The 15,818-nt window shown below is 34.6% G+C and overlaps 2 protein-coding genes across 2 annotated transcripts; both read right to left on the bottom strand.

Annotated features, from left to right (window-relative positions):
- Positions 1-1,226: 1,226 nt before the first annotated feature.
- On the bottom strand, positions 1,227-1,715 carry LOC107458230 (wound-induced protein 1-like). Its single transcript, XM_016076427.3, has one exon. It carries the CDS (start codon positions 1,713-1,715, stop codon positions 1,227-1,229), a length of 489 nt encoding a protein of 162 aa, XP_015931913.1.
- Positions 1,716-3,205: 1,490 nt separating this feature from the next.
- LOC107458246 (E3 ubiquitin-protein ligase listerin) lies at positions 3,206-15,302 on the bottom strand. Its single transcript, XM_052251866.1, is given in 16 exon segments — positions 3,206-3,970; positions 4,272-4,502; positions 4,913-5,371; positions 5,484-6,502; positions 6,735-7,416; positions 7,968-8,658; positions 9,087-9,607; positions 9,962-10,427; positions 10,574-11,120; positions 11,970-12,225; positions 12,876-12,978; positions 13,556-13,647; positions 13,791-13,868; positions 14,301-14,363; positions 14,837-14,972; positions 15,071-15,302. Coding segments are annotated over 16 exon segments (5,628 nt in total). The 5' UTR covers positions 15,127-15,302; the 3' UTR covers positions 3,206-3,742.
- Positions 15,303-15,818: the final 516 nt, after the last annotated feature.

Raw genomic sequence — 15,818 nt, 5'->3', positions numbered from 1 at the left:
ATGTACATACATAATTTTAATGGTTATTTTGGAATACATATAACATTTTTTTTCTATTCATTTTGCTAAATACCTGAACATGACTTTTTTTCAAATAGAAATAGGAGTGTTTACAGTGCAATTTGGATCAATTTAAGAGTCAAAAACTCATTTGATTCGAATACTAATTTTATTTACGGTACGATTTGAATTGGATAATTTTCTCTAAACAATTCAATCCAATTTTAAGCGGTTTGAATTTGATTAAATTGACGGTTTTGTAAATTAAAAAAATGAATACACATAACAAGTCTCAACATTAAATCTTAAATAATTAACAATGATATAACAAGTCTCAATATATAGTATATTAAAAAATCAACAATAACATATCAATAAAAATAAAATTATAGATTGATTAAAATAAATAAATAAATCCCTTTTTAAATTCATAAAATATTCACTAAATAATAATAATACATGAATAAGATAAAAAGTATAACAATAAATATATTATAGGTAAAATTTTAAATATAATAATAAAAAATAATATTATATCACATTATACTATTTGAATTGGATTGGATTAGTTTTGAGAAGTAAATTTGAAATCCAATCCGATCTAATTCATATTCTAATTAAATTTAAATTAGAGCAAGTTTTAGTTGGTTGTCGATTTGAATTGGATCGAATAAACGATTTAATTTATACTATAAATAAAAATATGAAATTCAATTATTGAATGAAATCACAACGATAATAAATACAAATATTGTGGAGTTTAAGGATGACAATGGATAGGGTAAGGTTTAGACCCAACTTTATTCTTACTCTAGGTTGACTTTTCACTAAAACTCAATCCTATCTTACTAACCCTAACTCTATCGGTATTTAATTTACAGGTCATAAAAAAAATATAACATTCAATAATCTAATAAGATTTTAAAATTATAATTTTGTGTTTATATATCTCTAAATAGATTTGACTTTTATATAAAAAAAAAACGTTAAACTTTTGATAAAGATATTGGTTCAGTGATTAAAAAGTTTTTGGTTCAACATTCTTTCCTAACACATTTTTTATATAATATACGTATGTGCGCGGCTGGAGGATTAGTCGGATAGGATAGGGTTGAGTTTCAATCTGTACAGTGTTCGTTTTGCAGATCAATTCACTCTGCGCTCAATTGTGCCCGGTTAGGTACCTACGGATAGGGTTGCTGCTGCAACCCCTAGCGGAGTTAGGGCTATATTGCAAGAATAAGTCCAGGCACAGAGTCATCAATGAGCTTGCTCTTCCAAACGCAATGACCCATGGAAGAGTAACAAGCATCATCATCGTCAGCATCCAAATGCTTCCTAAGCTTAGTGACAATCACCGAAGTGTTGAGATACTCTCTGATCTGAGTAATGACCCCATCAACGGTAATAGTCCATGCATGCACCCACCACACGTTGTTCACCTTATCGTACCCTTCAGCGATAATCACCGTTGATCCAAACTCTTCTATTAGATGAGGAACAAAAGGGTTTGATGATGATGCTGAAGAAAAAGAGCATGTTAGGAACGGAATCAAATGGTGGCGATGACGTTGTGGGCCATGGAACCACCATTCTAAGTTTGGGGCAAGAAGGAGATGCAATGTGTCCGCGTCTTTGGAGATTATAGCTTTGTATAAGTCTCTGATGATTCTCTTGTTGCGATCTTTTTCCTCTATTATTTCAGGCACCACCATGTTAATCAGTTTCTCTTCAGCTTTTGAATCCCAACTGCTAAATGTGTTATTAAACTTTCTTGCTAATGCTTTCCCAAACCACAAGAGCAATGTATCTTTTGAGAGATACGGGAATGAAAGAAAATAATGGGGTGTTTTATATATATTGTGGTGGAGCTGAGATGATCATTTGAACAACCTTCATAGATATATAGATATATTAAAACGTTAAATAATCTTTGGCATTGTTGTATATTTCTTATGTATATTTTCTTTTTTAGAAAAATAATTATAGTACTACCTTTATGTATACATGTATATTTTTTATTTTTTGTATTAAAAGTGATTGATAAAACTAAAATTTGACTAAATCAACTCCAATCTTGATTCGAGGAAAAGTGCATGAACAAAAGCAATCAATATTTCTATGAGGTGAAGGACACTGTAATGTACATGAATGGATTAGAGGAAAAAAGATTTTTTAAAATGACAACATTAGTACAGTAAGAAAGTATCCGTTTAATTATTGTTAATTTTGTAATTTACACCATGAATTCTATTATCTTAATTTAAGAGTGACTAAACTTTTAATTTTTTATCTTATTAACTTTCTCACTTTAGAGCACTTTAAAGGAGAGTGATTCAGATTGGATTAAGAAGTCATTGCGCACATTATATCATCTATTATTGGCAAAGTTTGTCGTGTTATATTCTTCAATTTTTCATCTAACCGAAATAATAGTTATATTTAAATCCATTTATATTGGGCAGTGCCAATGATTAGAAGAGGCAAATTAAATGCATGAGTTTATTTATATCGATGTTATGAATATAAATCATAAATATCAGCAAGAATAGGTTAAATACCAGACGGAATGACCTCTACAACGCTAGGGATTCTGGTCTTGAGCCTTACACGTCATATGTCAATCATATTGTATGGATCTAATTTTGTTTGTATATGCCAATTTTTACCGGAATTCGGTGTGGATTCCATGTCTTAAATGTAGTATTATAAGCTGGCAGACGCTAGATAATTCATAATTTATGGTATCTCTTTAATACGATGAGGTCAAGTATGAGGAGATGAATACAAATATTGTGAATATTTATAGAGATTAAGTGATTAACATTTCTAGCAGTGTAAAATGTTCCACCAAATTAACCGCTAGAAGCAAACTTCTAGAAAATCTCCTAATTGTTCCAAAGCAACTAGAAAGAGATTTTTTAACCAAAAAGAATTCAATTCAGATGTAAGATACCTATCCAAAAGTTTTCGCAACTCAATCATGTATGATAGAATCATCAAAGATTTGACCTTTTCGAACTCTGTCTGTAACTCTCTAATCTTATGTCAACTAATGATTTATTAAGCTAAAATATTCTCCATCTTTTTGCTTCCATTTATTTTCACTTGAGGTCAAAACGTGTTGGCAAATGCATATTGGATAGCAGGCTATATCGGTCGAGTTTTTGTACTTAAAAAAGTTCCCATGGCTCATTGGTGAATATAGATAACTGAATAATATGTACATACACAACTGTTCTTGTTCAAACAAATCTTTGATCACATGTTCATTCTCTAGATTACAAAAATGTTATTGTCTGTACTCTGTAGAACCTCCACTGTTTCGGAACCGACCCTATTCTAGACATAACCAACACACAACAAAACTATTATTACTGTGGTGGCGAAAAACTAATCAAGACAAGAAATTTGAAAAGATGGTATCTGATAAGTCAGGGGGGAGAATGATATCTTTCTCTAGCCTTAGTAGTAGAGATGTCATCCCTGTTAGTTGTCGCTGCAAAATCACAGACAAGCTTCCTCCTCGGCTCACCGAGTTCAACACACTGCTTGAAGAAAAGCTTAATGGAAAGGAGTTGGATTCATAAAATTATAAGCTTTGCGAACTAGTTTCCATATGCAAGGCGCAGCCATAATTCGGATGTCAAAACATAAGGGATGATTCTGTGGCATCTACACATTCTGACCATATACGCAGCATGCGAAATTGGTCATATTCATCACTGCAGTAGTAGTAAACTCAGAATGGAGACTGACACAATGGACAAGACGATTTGTGAGAAGTTGAAAACCATTTATAAAGACAAGCAGAATGAAATTTGTGTTTGCACGTCTTGCAAGCAAGGCGAGGAAGGCTGTGGTTGGTAGTGTGGATGACACTGTAACAGATTGGGCACTCCTCAACACCTTCAAATTCTTTATCGAAATTGCGCTTCCAAATTCCTATAGCTTCTGCTAAAGCTCCATTCTACAGGAACAGAAAAGGAATTGTCAGCTTCGGTGCAAATATACTCTGATAAGTACTAATACATTGATTTCAGTTTCCACCATATATCACAATGTAAGGTGTATAAAGTTCAGCAACAACTAGTAAAATGTAGCCAACAAAAATATATGAATTACCTGCAAACTACATAAAATTGCAAAATATTTGAGGTTTTGACACACTACAATTCAATTGGTAATTCTAGGCATTTTTCAGAATAGAGCAACATAAACAGAAGGCAAAGACATGATGTAAAACTTAACCACAGTCCATAACAAATTACCTGATTACGAACAAATAGCATCATTGACATCAACCATTTCCTTTGCTTGGTCTCACTTATCCCTAGGCTCCTTGTACAATCAACGTCTACAGGCCTTAGCGGATAAGATGCTGGCAGGCGAATGACTAGATCCATTCCCGTTTCATCCTTTGTGTAAGTAGCAACCACCTCATTTGCTGCTTTGCTTACACTAACTGAGAAATTCTCATCAGAATAGTTTTCCCTCTTAATCTGTATTTAAGATAACATGTATATATCAGAACTCAGATTATTTATAAACTAATTGCATGGTTAACCAAATAAGTATAAATGTTCAAAGCAAAAAATCAGATTCCGAATTGTACCCTAAAACATATCCAATCAGAAGTTTAGATCCACCCAAGTAAGCTCCTTCATAATGCGTGCAAAACATGTCTTGTAACTTGGATATGACTATATGACATTAGTGATCTGACTATAGCACTTCCACTAATGTATTACTTTCCTATCATTTATTTCTTATAACAAACGTGTTGATTATATCATGTGACACAGGGCAAAGGAGTTTCTACACTTAGTTAACAGAAGCTTTTCTATCATCAAAATAAAAGCAAATCATCACACAGCAGGCTACTTTTTGTGGAGAAGAAACTAAAGCATACCAATGACAATTCATTTGCAATGAGAGGAGGGCTACAGCAAGTCCTCGTAAAGGATTCAATAGCAGCTGAAGTGTTACGATCACGCAAATCACTGAACCAACCACGTACATATGCAGGAAGAACACGAAGCATCAATCCATACATTGCACCAGCAAGAGATGAAATTTTCACCAATTCAACAGGCCAGAGAGATTCCACAGAAGTAAACAACGAACCAGTTGTTATGGCACGGGTGGCAGCACTTGCAGCTTCTGATAAACCACCAGAAAGCTCTGCATCTTTCTTTTTCAAACTCTGAATCATGGAAATATCTAGAGGAATATGCTGAAAAAGACAATCTAAGATAACTGAAGTAGCAGAGTCTTGTATGTACTGGATCAGTCTCTCCCTCAAAGATGATGATGAAGGCAATGAACATAGATGTGATATCAACATTGACCAAGCAAGGAAGAGGTTTACCTGCAGATTTTGTTGGATGGAGTGAATATCAGAGATGAAATGGAAAACCCAAGTAAACCTATAAATAGACATTAAAAAGAAATGCTTCACATATAAAGCTAAGTGTCCTTACTCGTTGCTGTGCAAGTAAGTCCATTTCAAGAACCTCAAAAGGTGCCTTCTCAACCATGGAAGATATTTCCTGTTTCAAATGGACCTTTTCTTCTATTGTTAATTCCTGGTCACTACCCGTGTACATATCTGAGTTACTAACATTATCTTCGACGACAGCCATGCTTATAACGGGCTCATTTGAAAGAACAAAATATGCAGCAAACTGCAATAAAGGAATTAGCTTCGAAGTGAAAAGTATAGCATACAACGAGCTAATGGGACCTTCACTTAATCCCCAAAATTCCACTGATTTCACAGCTCTATCCCTAGCTTGTGATGAGGAGTTAATAACACAAGAAGCTACCAATTCCCAGAAGTAGGTGTATTCAACACGTGATGATGCAATAACTGATGCAGCTTCTTTGAAACATGCATTTACAATAGCCTCAGAAATGCCAGTACAAAATAATAGGCGAAGGATACCCTCTAAAATTCGATCTTTAACAGATTCCAATTTTTCGGATTTCATTGTATTCAAATTATCTCCTTCTTCAGCTTGTTGAAGTTTACACTGCTTAAGGAGAAGTGAAAATGACAACAGAGCATTTTCACAAATCTTTATAGGAAATGGATCTGAAATCAAAACTGCTTCCTCAATTTTCTTATACATCAGATCTAAATTATCCGATGAACTGTCAACAAGACCATTTACATTTTCAGCTACATCCTCCATCTTAACGACTGTTGATTGAATCCAAGACCTTAGGTTAGAAAACAGGAAGTCCCAATCTTCATCACTAAATTCATTCAAGCAATAGCCTACTGAAACAACCATTAGTTCTGATAGCAGCATCTGGACCACTGGAAGCTGGTTGACAAATGCAGATTCACCAGCAACATTCCTTTGCTTCTGGAATAATTCATACAAAAGTTTCCTCTCATCAGGGCTGACACTTCTTGCTGGCTTTATCGCTTGAGGACCACCTATTGCACTGAATGGGTAACATGCTATAACCAACTGAAGCCAATTTTCCATATCTGCAGGAGTCATGAACATTTTCATCAGAAACATGTATTTAATTCTGGTACTAAGTTTTTTCATTCGGGATAAAAATTATTCGGAGCAATTAAAAATTGCACAAGCCCATAGATGCATTTATGCACAAAACAAATGTATAACTTTTGTTTAACCCTGTCCTGCCAAATATAAAGTCTCTTAAAGAGATTTGAACTAATGTGTGTTTATAGATTGGAAGGAAAAGGAATTCACCTTGTCCTGTTTTCCACGTGACCAAAGGTGGGAGCTTTAGAGTCCTCTCCAGCCAGTCTATCATAGTATTTTGGACAAAATTTTCTTCTGAAGAACAAGGTTGAGCATCTCTGCCAGGCTCCATATCATTGTACAATGGTTCTAGAAGTATACTTATAAGCAAAGGAAGAATGTTAAGACAATTTGTATTAACAGCTTCACCAATGAAAAGCTTATTTACAAGGAGCTCAAGTAGACTCAATGCCTTCTCTGCCCCCCATATCTTCTCTTTGAACAAAGTAGACAGAAAGGCAACAAGAGCTCTTAAGAATGGTGCTTGAATGCCTTCCACTTCATCAACTGGTACTGGCCACATAGTAACATAACTCTTTGTATCATTGCATCCATAAACAAGAGCGCCATCAAGCAAGATACTCAATGTTTCATCTAACAGGCTTGCCTGGGGAGAAATACTTCTTTTGGCATATGCAGCAAGTGAAGGTAAGAAAGAATACACAGCACTGTTCCCTGGCCATCTCCATGTACATAGTATTTCAGCAGCTAGACAAGCAGGAGAGGCACCCTCTTGACTTACTTCAAGTGTAGATTGCTTGTGCACTGAATATCCCAGGATAAACTTATCAATCCCAATCGTCGTGATTAACTTGTCAATTAATGCTACAAACTTCTGATGTCCTGAAGCCTGCATTTGGTATAATTGGTGGTCAAATTTTCATTGTATATTGGGCTTAACTTTTGCTATATGTTCAAACCACATAGTTCCCTATACACAGTTAAATTCATCAATGCATGCAGCACCTTTTGGTACAAGCAATTAATAATTATTTGAGCACTTAAATATAAAGTTTGCCAATTAACAGATGAAAAGCACTGAAAAACATTCGAGATGAATTAATAAATATCATGGGTTGTCTCCATGGTGAAGCCTATGTCCAACCAAATGTGACTTACAATGCATTGCACCACCAATATGTCTAGAAAAATAGACCAGTAACACATACAATTCATTCTATAATGCAAACATTAGTAAATATGAATGGGTGGCCCAGCACATGAGGTTTCTTAAGGATGGTAGATTAATGCAATCTTATACCCCAGAAATGGAGATAAACAAAGTAACAGAAGCATGTGGTCAAGGTCCACCATCTAAAACAGTACAGATCTAAAAAATAAAAAATAAAAAAAGATAACACTGACATAATAGAGAGTACCATTAATCAAATATTCCAATACCTTTGTCAAGCTGAAACTTGGAACCACAAACACAGGCCACATTTCACCCTTGCTAAGCAGCAGATGTAGCAGAGTTTGTTCCTCATCTTCATTCAAACAGACGTACTCAAGAATTTGAAGCACCCAGGTAAAGCACAATGATATGATTCTCTCATTTATTAGTTCGTCTTCAACAAAAACTGCAGACCTTGCTGATTGAATTAAGATATTCAACAACCTCTTGCGGCTATCTAAGCAAAGGCTTTTCATAAATTGAACATTTAACTTATTGCGAAAAGCGCACACAATTTCACCAAATGACAACCTGGCTTTCGTTTTAATCATTGATTTGTCATCAAGCGAATCATCAAGAGCTTTAATTAAATTAGACTCCCATTCAATGACAAAGATTGCAGACAGAACTCCTGATACAAGTCCACTTTCCCCATCAAGTGTCTTTAGGCAAAAGAAACTACCATCAAGTATCTCGAGAGCAAACTTAGCAATCTCAACAATGTTGAGAGAACTATCATCTTCCACACATAACTTTGCATCATCGCTTAACACAGAAGCTGTATTCTGTACCCAAAGAAAAGGTGAAACCTGAATAAAACTTATTAATTTCCGGAGGATGTCCTTGTAGATGAGAATCGATGAACTTCTCGACAGAAAAGCTGTAGAATTTCCTTCTGTCGAACCACCAATAAGAGAGCTGCAAAAGATATGAGATCAAAGAGTCAATGATATTATCAATCTTATATTTCTCTTTTACAGGCATTTGAAATACAATAAGAGCACAATAAATATAGACTTCACATGCATTTTGTAAAATCAACAATGCATGGAAGATGAAAAGTATAAGCTGCCATGTCATCACCACAAAATCCTTCATCCACTCAAGAGGCAAGAAAACAAAAGACTCCACCAGTTCAATTTGTCACTTCCCCTTATTCCTCATCCCCTAAAAACCGATAAAAGGACACAAGGTTGAACCACTTCAACACATAAGACTATCTTACTTTATATATGGAAAATACTTATAATGTAATAGTCACGTTATTGGATCATTTCGTCTTATTTAACAAGTAAACTTATAATGTATTTTACGACAACATGCTTCAGATTGAATAACTGACTTACCACATAAATTGCACATGAGAAGCACTAAAAGGAGGCAAAGAACGGCAAATAGAAATAGCAAATGATTCCAGGTGTTCATGATGCCAATCTTCAGCATGAGTGCCCTTTTTATGACCTGAATAATCTCTCTTTTTCCTATTCATAATCTCATTCCTTGCTTTTTCAAGGAGCATAGCCAACATTGCAGCATGGGTGGCATCCACCACCCCAGGTTGGCATCCAGGAGAACTTCGGTTAACAACATAGTCGATAATGAAAGACCATTGTTCAGAAAAATATTCATCATCTAGTAGTGCCAACAACAAATCCAGTCTGGCTTTGGTAGAGGTTTTATTTTCCTGTAGACACCAAGGAACAAAAATACTCTTGAAGATTTGCATAAAATCCTCAGCTTCCAATTCATCATTTGAAAGCTGACTAGAACAGTACCCTCTGTTTTGAATAAAAACTTCTTGGACTATCTTTTGTGGTCCAAATATGGAGACAGGAACAGATAGAAGTCCCACAGTACATGGAGTATCCTGATATATTAAAGCAAAGTGAGTTCAGGAGTATTGGGAGAAAACATTTTTTCTTCATGAAGTGATCCCATAGAAATCTAATAACTTAACAATTCCAAAATCCTATGCAACTTTTTAACCCCTATTTTTAACGGGTCAACAACAATGGCAATATTGTTTTAGTGAGAGAGAGAGAGAGAGAGAGAGAGAGAGAGAGAGAGACGGAGAGAGAGAGAGAGGAGGAGGATTTTAAAACAAAAAATAGAGAATAACTTCAACGTATATTTTAGTTTTCACTAGCAAACATATATAAATGAATTTAAAAAAGTAAGAGAAGACCACATAAAGAGCCACAAGTTACTAATATCAACTTACAGATGATCTAATAATCGAGAAAGACTTTGCCAACAATGGTCCAACAATATAGACCAACGGCCAACTTGCACCTTTGACCACTGCATGTTGCTCCAGCAATGACATGAACAAGATGATCCGTTCAATGAGCTCCACATTACTTGCTTGCTGAAGAATGCCCATGTAATTCTTTTCAAGTTCCACAACAAAAACAGTCATAAAATTCCTATCTAACACATAAATTCCTGAAAGGATTTCAATAAGGCTTTTTCCCAACTCTTGCAAATAGGGCATTGGATCCTTCGTATTCAGCACTGTCTTCTTGTTAAGAGTTTCCTCAGATGAATCTGCAGCTTTTCCTGAATTGATTATGTCATAAGCTTCCATGTTTCCAGCTGTAAGGAAATCCTGCCATAAATGCTTTACTAGGACTTTATCAACAAGAGTGATTTGGAAATTCCTGATTGAGTCCACTCCATCATTAAATCTGATACAAACAGAAGAGAGTTGGGTTACAGAAAGAAATTATTGCATCAATATTCCTTTTTTTGTTAAAGTGAGGGCCAGGGACAGGCACAAAAATGAATATATCTTCTAAATGCAGATGGCCACAATGAATGGGATAATTTGTACCTTGACGCATTTTTCAGTGACCAAAGAAAACATTCTTTGAAAGCCTGGAAAAATGCTGTTCTATCTGTAGATAGAGAAGTTCTTTTTCCTATCCACAAGTTCTTGAAAAACTCGGGAAAAAATTTATCCCCTTCTATAGACTTAGGAGGCACACTATCCAAGAATAAAACCAAAGCTGGATATGAAATCTGCTGGGAACCAAAGCACCCATTTCTAAGAAAATTCCAAAATGGATTCAGTATGCCTTTCTGAACATTCATGGAGGTCCAACCATCAGGGAATCCTCTAGAGAAAAGTAATATTACATCCCACATTGAGCGATGACAAGTTGTCTCCTTCTCATTGAAAGCACCAAGAATTGCAGTGGCAAGAGTTTTTATATTTCCATCATTAATCACCTGTGGTATATTTTTTATTAAGCTCTTCAACAAGTTATAAGTAGCTGATCGGATAGCAGGTCTTTGTGACTTTAGGAAGTCTAGAAAATTTTTATGATCCATTAATAGCTTTTCAGCAAAAGAAACAGCAGTCACCCTGGCCTTTGCACCTGTAAAACCAAAATGGAGAAGCCTCAGGAAATAAAAATTAATGGTCTAACAAAGAAAATTCAAATATGTAAAATACTGAAAATACTGAATATCCAAACTGCAAAGTAAAAGAAAACAGGTGAGATAACAGTAATAATAGTAAGAATGGTGCAGAAAAGGGGATGAAAAGAAAACAATAAGTATGTGCCACTCAAATCAGGTACAATTTAGTTGGGGCTACAGGCACATATACTCAGTTCTTGTGAGTCATCAACATGGGTTTCTAGTTTAAAAAAAATAATAAATCACTCCAAGAGGATAAAACTTCTAGACGCATCAGGATGTACTTATATCGTCAACCATTCATTACTTTGGACGAATATTAACAGACCCAGAATATATTGATGCATAATAAGTGAAATACTCCTCTTATCTATTTATCAGTGCCTTTTAAGGATTTTGCATCAGATTAAGGGTGTTAAACAGGTAAAGATATAGAATAAATATGGCTTTTACAATTTATGACTGGATTGACAAAGCAGAGATGCATTGTATTTTGGATGTTCAATGAAATCAAATCCTGGTTCCAGGTAAATCCTCTCTCCGTGATGATTTCTATGGCTTCCGGATAATCTGACTAATTTGAACACAAGATAATCTCAAAAACACCAAAATAGGTCTCTGCATATAAACAGATTCTAATTGTATATCCAAACATACCATGGAAGCAAAATAGAAAACAAGTCTGAAGTGAAGGTGTCCACTGTTATTTTAAATTTTTTTCAAAAACATACCCAAGAAAACACTTATCTAGAACCTGCTATGCCAAAAAGGGGACTTACATCCTTACCATTTACAATTCAGGATACTATCTATCCTAGTCAATAAAAAAGATGAAGCAGTGTTAATCAATAAAACTGAAAGTTCAACTTAAAATGTTTTATATATAGAAAGGTGATTTTTGCTATACACCTGCTGGTAAATCTCTTCCAACTCATCCGAAGCTACAGCCTTGTCAGATAAATTTTGTGGTGTGAGTTTTAGGTTTTCTTCTAAATACATGAATATCTCTGTTGTGCATAAAATCAAAGCATCAAGTCTTTTTTCGTGTGCGGGGAAGGCTGCCTGCCAAAATTAAACAAAGAATCAACCATATATATCACAAAACATAATTGAGGATCATTGCAAATCATTTTGAACACCAAGCCATAGTTCATAAATATCTTTTACATATATATGAGGACTTTACAAAGTTAAGTGCAACTTTACAGGTTAGAGTATATGACCGTGACACTACTATCCAGAAAACCTTTCCTCCATCATAGAACTTCATCTGAGAGCAGTGGAGGGGAAAAATAAACAAATAAAAGATTTTATATTTCAACCAAAACAAGAACTACAATCTAGAATTTAATGAATATATCAATCAACTGGAAAATCAAAAGGAGTTGAGTCTTTTCTAATGTAAAATCACTAATCATAGAGGAAGATTCTCATTGTGGCTCCCTCCTCAATTCCACAAAAACTGTAATATAAAAATTAAAGTGAACACTAGAAGTTCTGAGCAATAGCTAGCCATTAATCCTTCTACAAATAATACTCAAGTAAATATTCGACAGATCATTTGTGTTACCCACAGAACGAAGTTGAAACCACATGCATGAATGAAACAAGCAACAGATTCATAAAAAATATAGCTAATCTTTTCTACTTCCAACAATGAAATGGGATCATTTAAAACAAACAGTAGTTAGATAAAAACCAATGTAGCAAACCTGCAAAGACCTTTTTGCTGCCTGAGAAACTTCATAGGCTGGATCAAATTGCGCAAACCACCATGGTCCCATCAAAGTCTTCAGATGTGGAGCCAAATCTCTCCTGAGAAAGGGGTGAGAAGTCAAATATAAAATCTCTATGTGAATGTTGTCCACTCCAGCATATTCAGATAAGGATCAGGTATTGATGGACAAATAATATAAATAAATAACTAACAATGAAATTCATTCAAAAAAACTTTTGTTGTTGGGTACACCTAAAGAAAAGGATATCCATTCCAGCATATTCAGATGTATTAATGGACATATAACACAAATAAATAACTAACAATAAAATTCTTTCAAATAAAATTTAGATGCTGGGTACACCTAAATAAAAGGATATCTGGTTACTAAAAGCTCCCACCTAGTCAGAAAAGCTTTTGTAGATGTTGGTAGACTACATAGATGTTTGGCTTCTCAGAAGCTATTGATGAAAGCATTCAAATGGCAGAATTAAAACTAGAAGTTCAGTGAGTATCACACCTACTAACATCCAGCAATGAAGTGTGAAAATAACTTACAGTAATATTACTTAAGAAGGGTAAAAAATACCAATATATTTTTCAAACTTGCAAGCATTCAGATAGCATAAAGTTATACAGTAGAAAAAGCAAGATGTGCCTGGAAAAAGTTCTAACCCAATAGAGACAACGAGAGTGGTCATTGTATCATGAGTGGCCCGCCGAACCTCCCTATTGTAGTCCATCAATAGCTTTTTATATTCAAATGCCTACATAAGAGCAATTTACATAACATGATATCAAAATAAGTGTCTTTGACACATGAGATGAGCACATTTATCATTTTTAATTAGTAAGGTCATAAAGCCATTTGATGGCACAAATGAATTATCATCATATTAAAATTGCATACCCATTGAGGAACAATTAGAAGAACGTCCTTTGCAGATTTTTGTTGAAGCAGCACAGATAAAGCTCCCAACGCCTTAAGCTGCAAATAAAGAATAAAAATAAAAAGGGGGACATATAAAGGGCAAAAACAGCAAAATCAATGAGATACTGGCACCATATAACATAAGAATAGATTCATGACCAGACCAACCACAATGATCACTGGAGACAGTGAATAAATCATTAAGCCAAATTAGAAGCATCTCAACAACAGATAGCAAAATAGTAATATACACAAGTGGCAGTGGCACCATCATCTTTAAAGGGAACAAAAATCAAAATCTATACAGTTCCATTACCCTTTAAGCATGCTTTATTTTTCATCATCTATGATTGGCTAATTCATAAAGCTGGAAAGTTGCAAGCTCAAAGAGGAACAGGACAAGGTGCACCAAAAGATGCACAAAGAATATCATAACTAGCTCACATGACATTGTCATCAAATAGTACCCCAAGTTGATCCAAAAATTACCTTAGTAGTGGGATCCTTCCTGCCTAGCCTCTTCAAGTGCACCGCGATTTCGCTATCTACATCCTGCATATCAAGACAAAAACAATTTACATATTAAAGAAAGGTATAAAGCATTAATGACAACGTTATTTCATTAAGAGAATGGTCATGACCCAACCAAGAAACTTGGATCCTCTAAAGTGTAGAAGGTAAAGGGTGACATTTAAACCATTGATGGGAAAACTAAAACCATTGATGGAAAATTGAATTTTCGAGATATAATTAGACATAAGATCATGCACAACCAATCATGTATTCTGTGCCATTAAATTTTTTAAATCGACAGTTCAAACATTACACTTTACTCTTTAAAGTACACACTTCAGAGGAGCCTGATCATTGATTAATAACTGAGATTAAAGCTACTAACATTAATCACAATAGCAATATGCTTATTTGATATACACAAAACAATCATGGTTAATTCAAACTCAGCTCGTACAGTTAAGAATCTAGAATGCTAAATAAAGAGAGAGAAAGAATCCGTAGGGACATACGGGAAATGGGAGAGACTCGTCGGTAGAAGGAGAAGGGTCAAGGCGTGAACTGCCGACATAACCACCGAATCCGACGGCGGCTGCGGCTGCGGCGGCGGAGGAAGAAGAAGTCGACGTCAAGAGCGACGCGGCAAGACTGCAAGAAAGATAAAAATAATAAAAAAAGAAATAAATAAATTGATTATTGGTAGAGAGAGAGAGAGAGAGAGAGAGAGAGAGAGAAGGAGACTGAACCTGCTGCTAGAAGGGCGTGCCTTGGTTCTTGCGGCTTCACCTTTTTGCCTTCCCATTCTAAACTGTTTCTTGTTGCTTCTGTGCGATTGGTACTGTAAGTCTGTAAACTTGTCTTGTGTTGTGTTGTATTGAGTCGTGTGTGTGCGAGCTTGTTGCAGCTCCTTCCTTGCAGCTGATGCTGGCAAACACAACTAGTTGGGGTTTTTTTTTTTCACTTCTTTGGTTTGTTCCCTCTCTCTTCCCTTGCACAAATTCCCAATTTGCTCTATTTTTTGCTTTTCCGCTAATAGCCTTTTTTAAATAATAATTAAAAACTTACTTTATCTTCCTAAATATTTTTTTAGATTAAAGTATTATTTTTGTTTCTAATATTTGGAATAAATTTTTTTGTGTTTTTAATATTTAAATTGTTCTATTTATTTTTTTAATATTTATAAAAATAATTCAATATTATTCTTCCATTAATTATACTAGTACGTCAAATTATTTTTATTTGAATATATTCATTTTCAATTAAATCTCACTTGAATGTATTCAATTTTAATATTATACCCAAAATTTGTGTTCAAGTTCAATTATGTCCCTAAAAAAGTGAATTATGTAAATATTACAAAGATTAGTGTCAACTTTTAATGAGTTATTTTTTGGAGTGGATCATCAATTCTGACCCAAACATTTGTATTCTAATTTCAAGAAGACATTTTTAGAACTCCAATTAAAGCTCATGATGTGTAATTGACAGCAGAAT

This window comes from Arachis duranensis, chromosome 7 (genome assembly GCF_000817695.3).
Source record: "Arachis duranensis cultivar V14167 chromosome 7, aradu.V14167.gnm2.J7QH, whole genome shotgun sequence".
In the NCBI taxonomy this organism is placed as follows: domain Eukaryota; kingdom Viridiplantae; phylum Streptophyta; class Magnoliopsida; order Fabales; family Fabaceae; genus Arachis; species Arachis duranensis.
The sequence above is the reverse complement of the archived record's forward strand: the minus strand, read 5'-3'. Positions and strand labels throughout refer to the sequence as shown.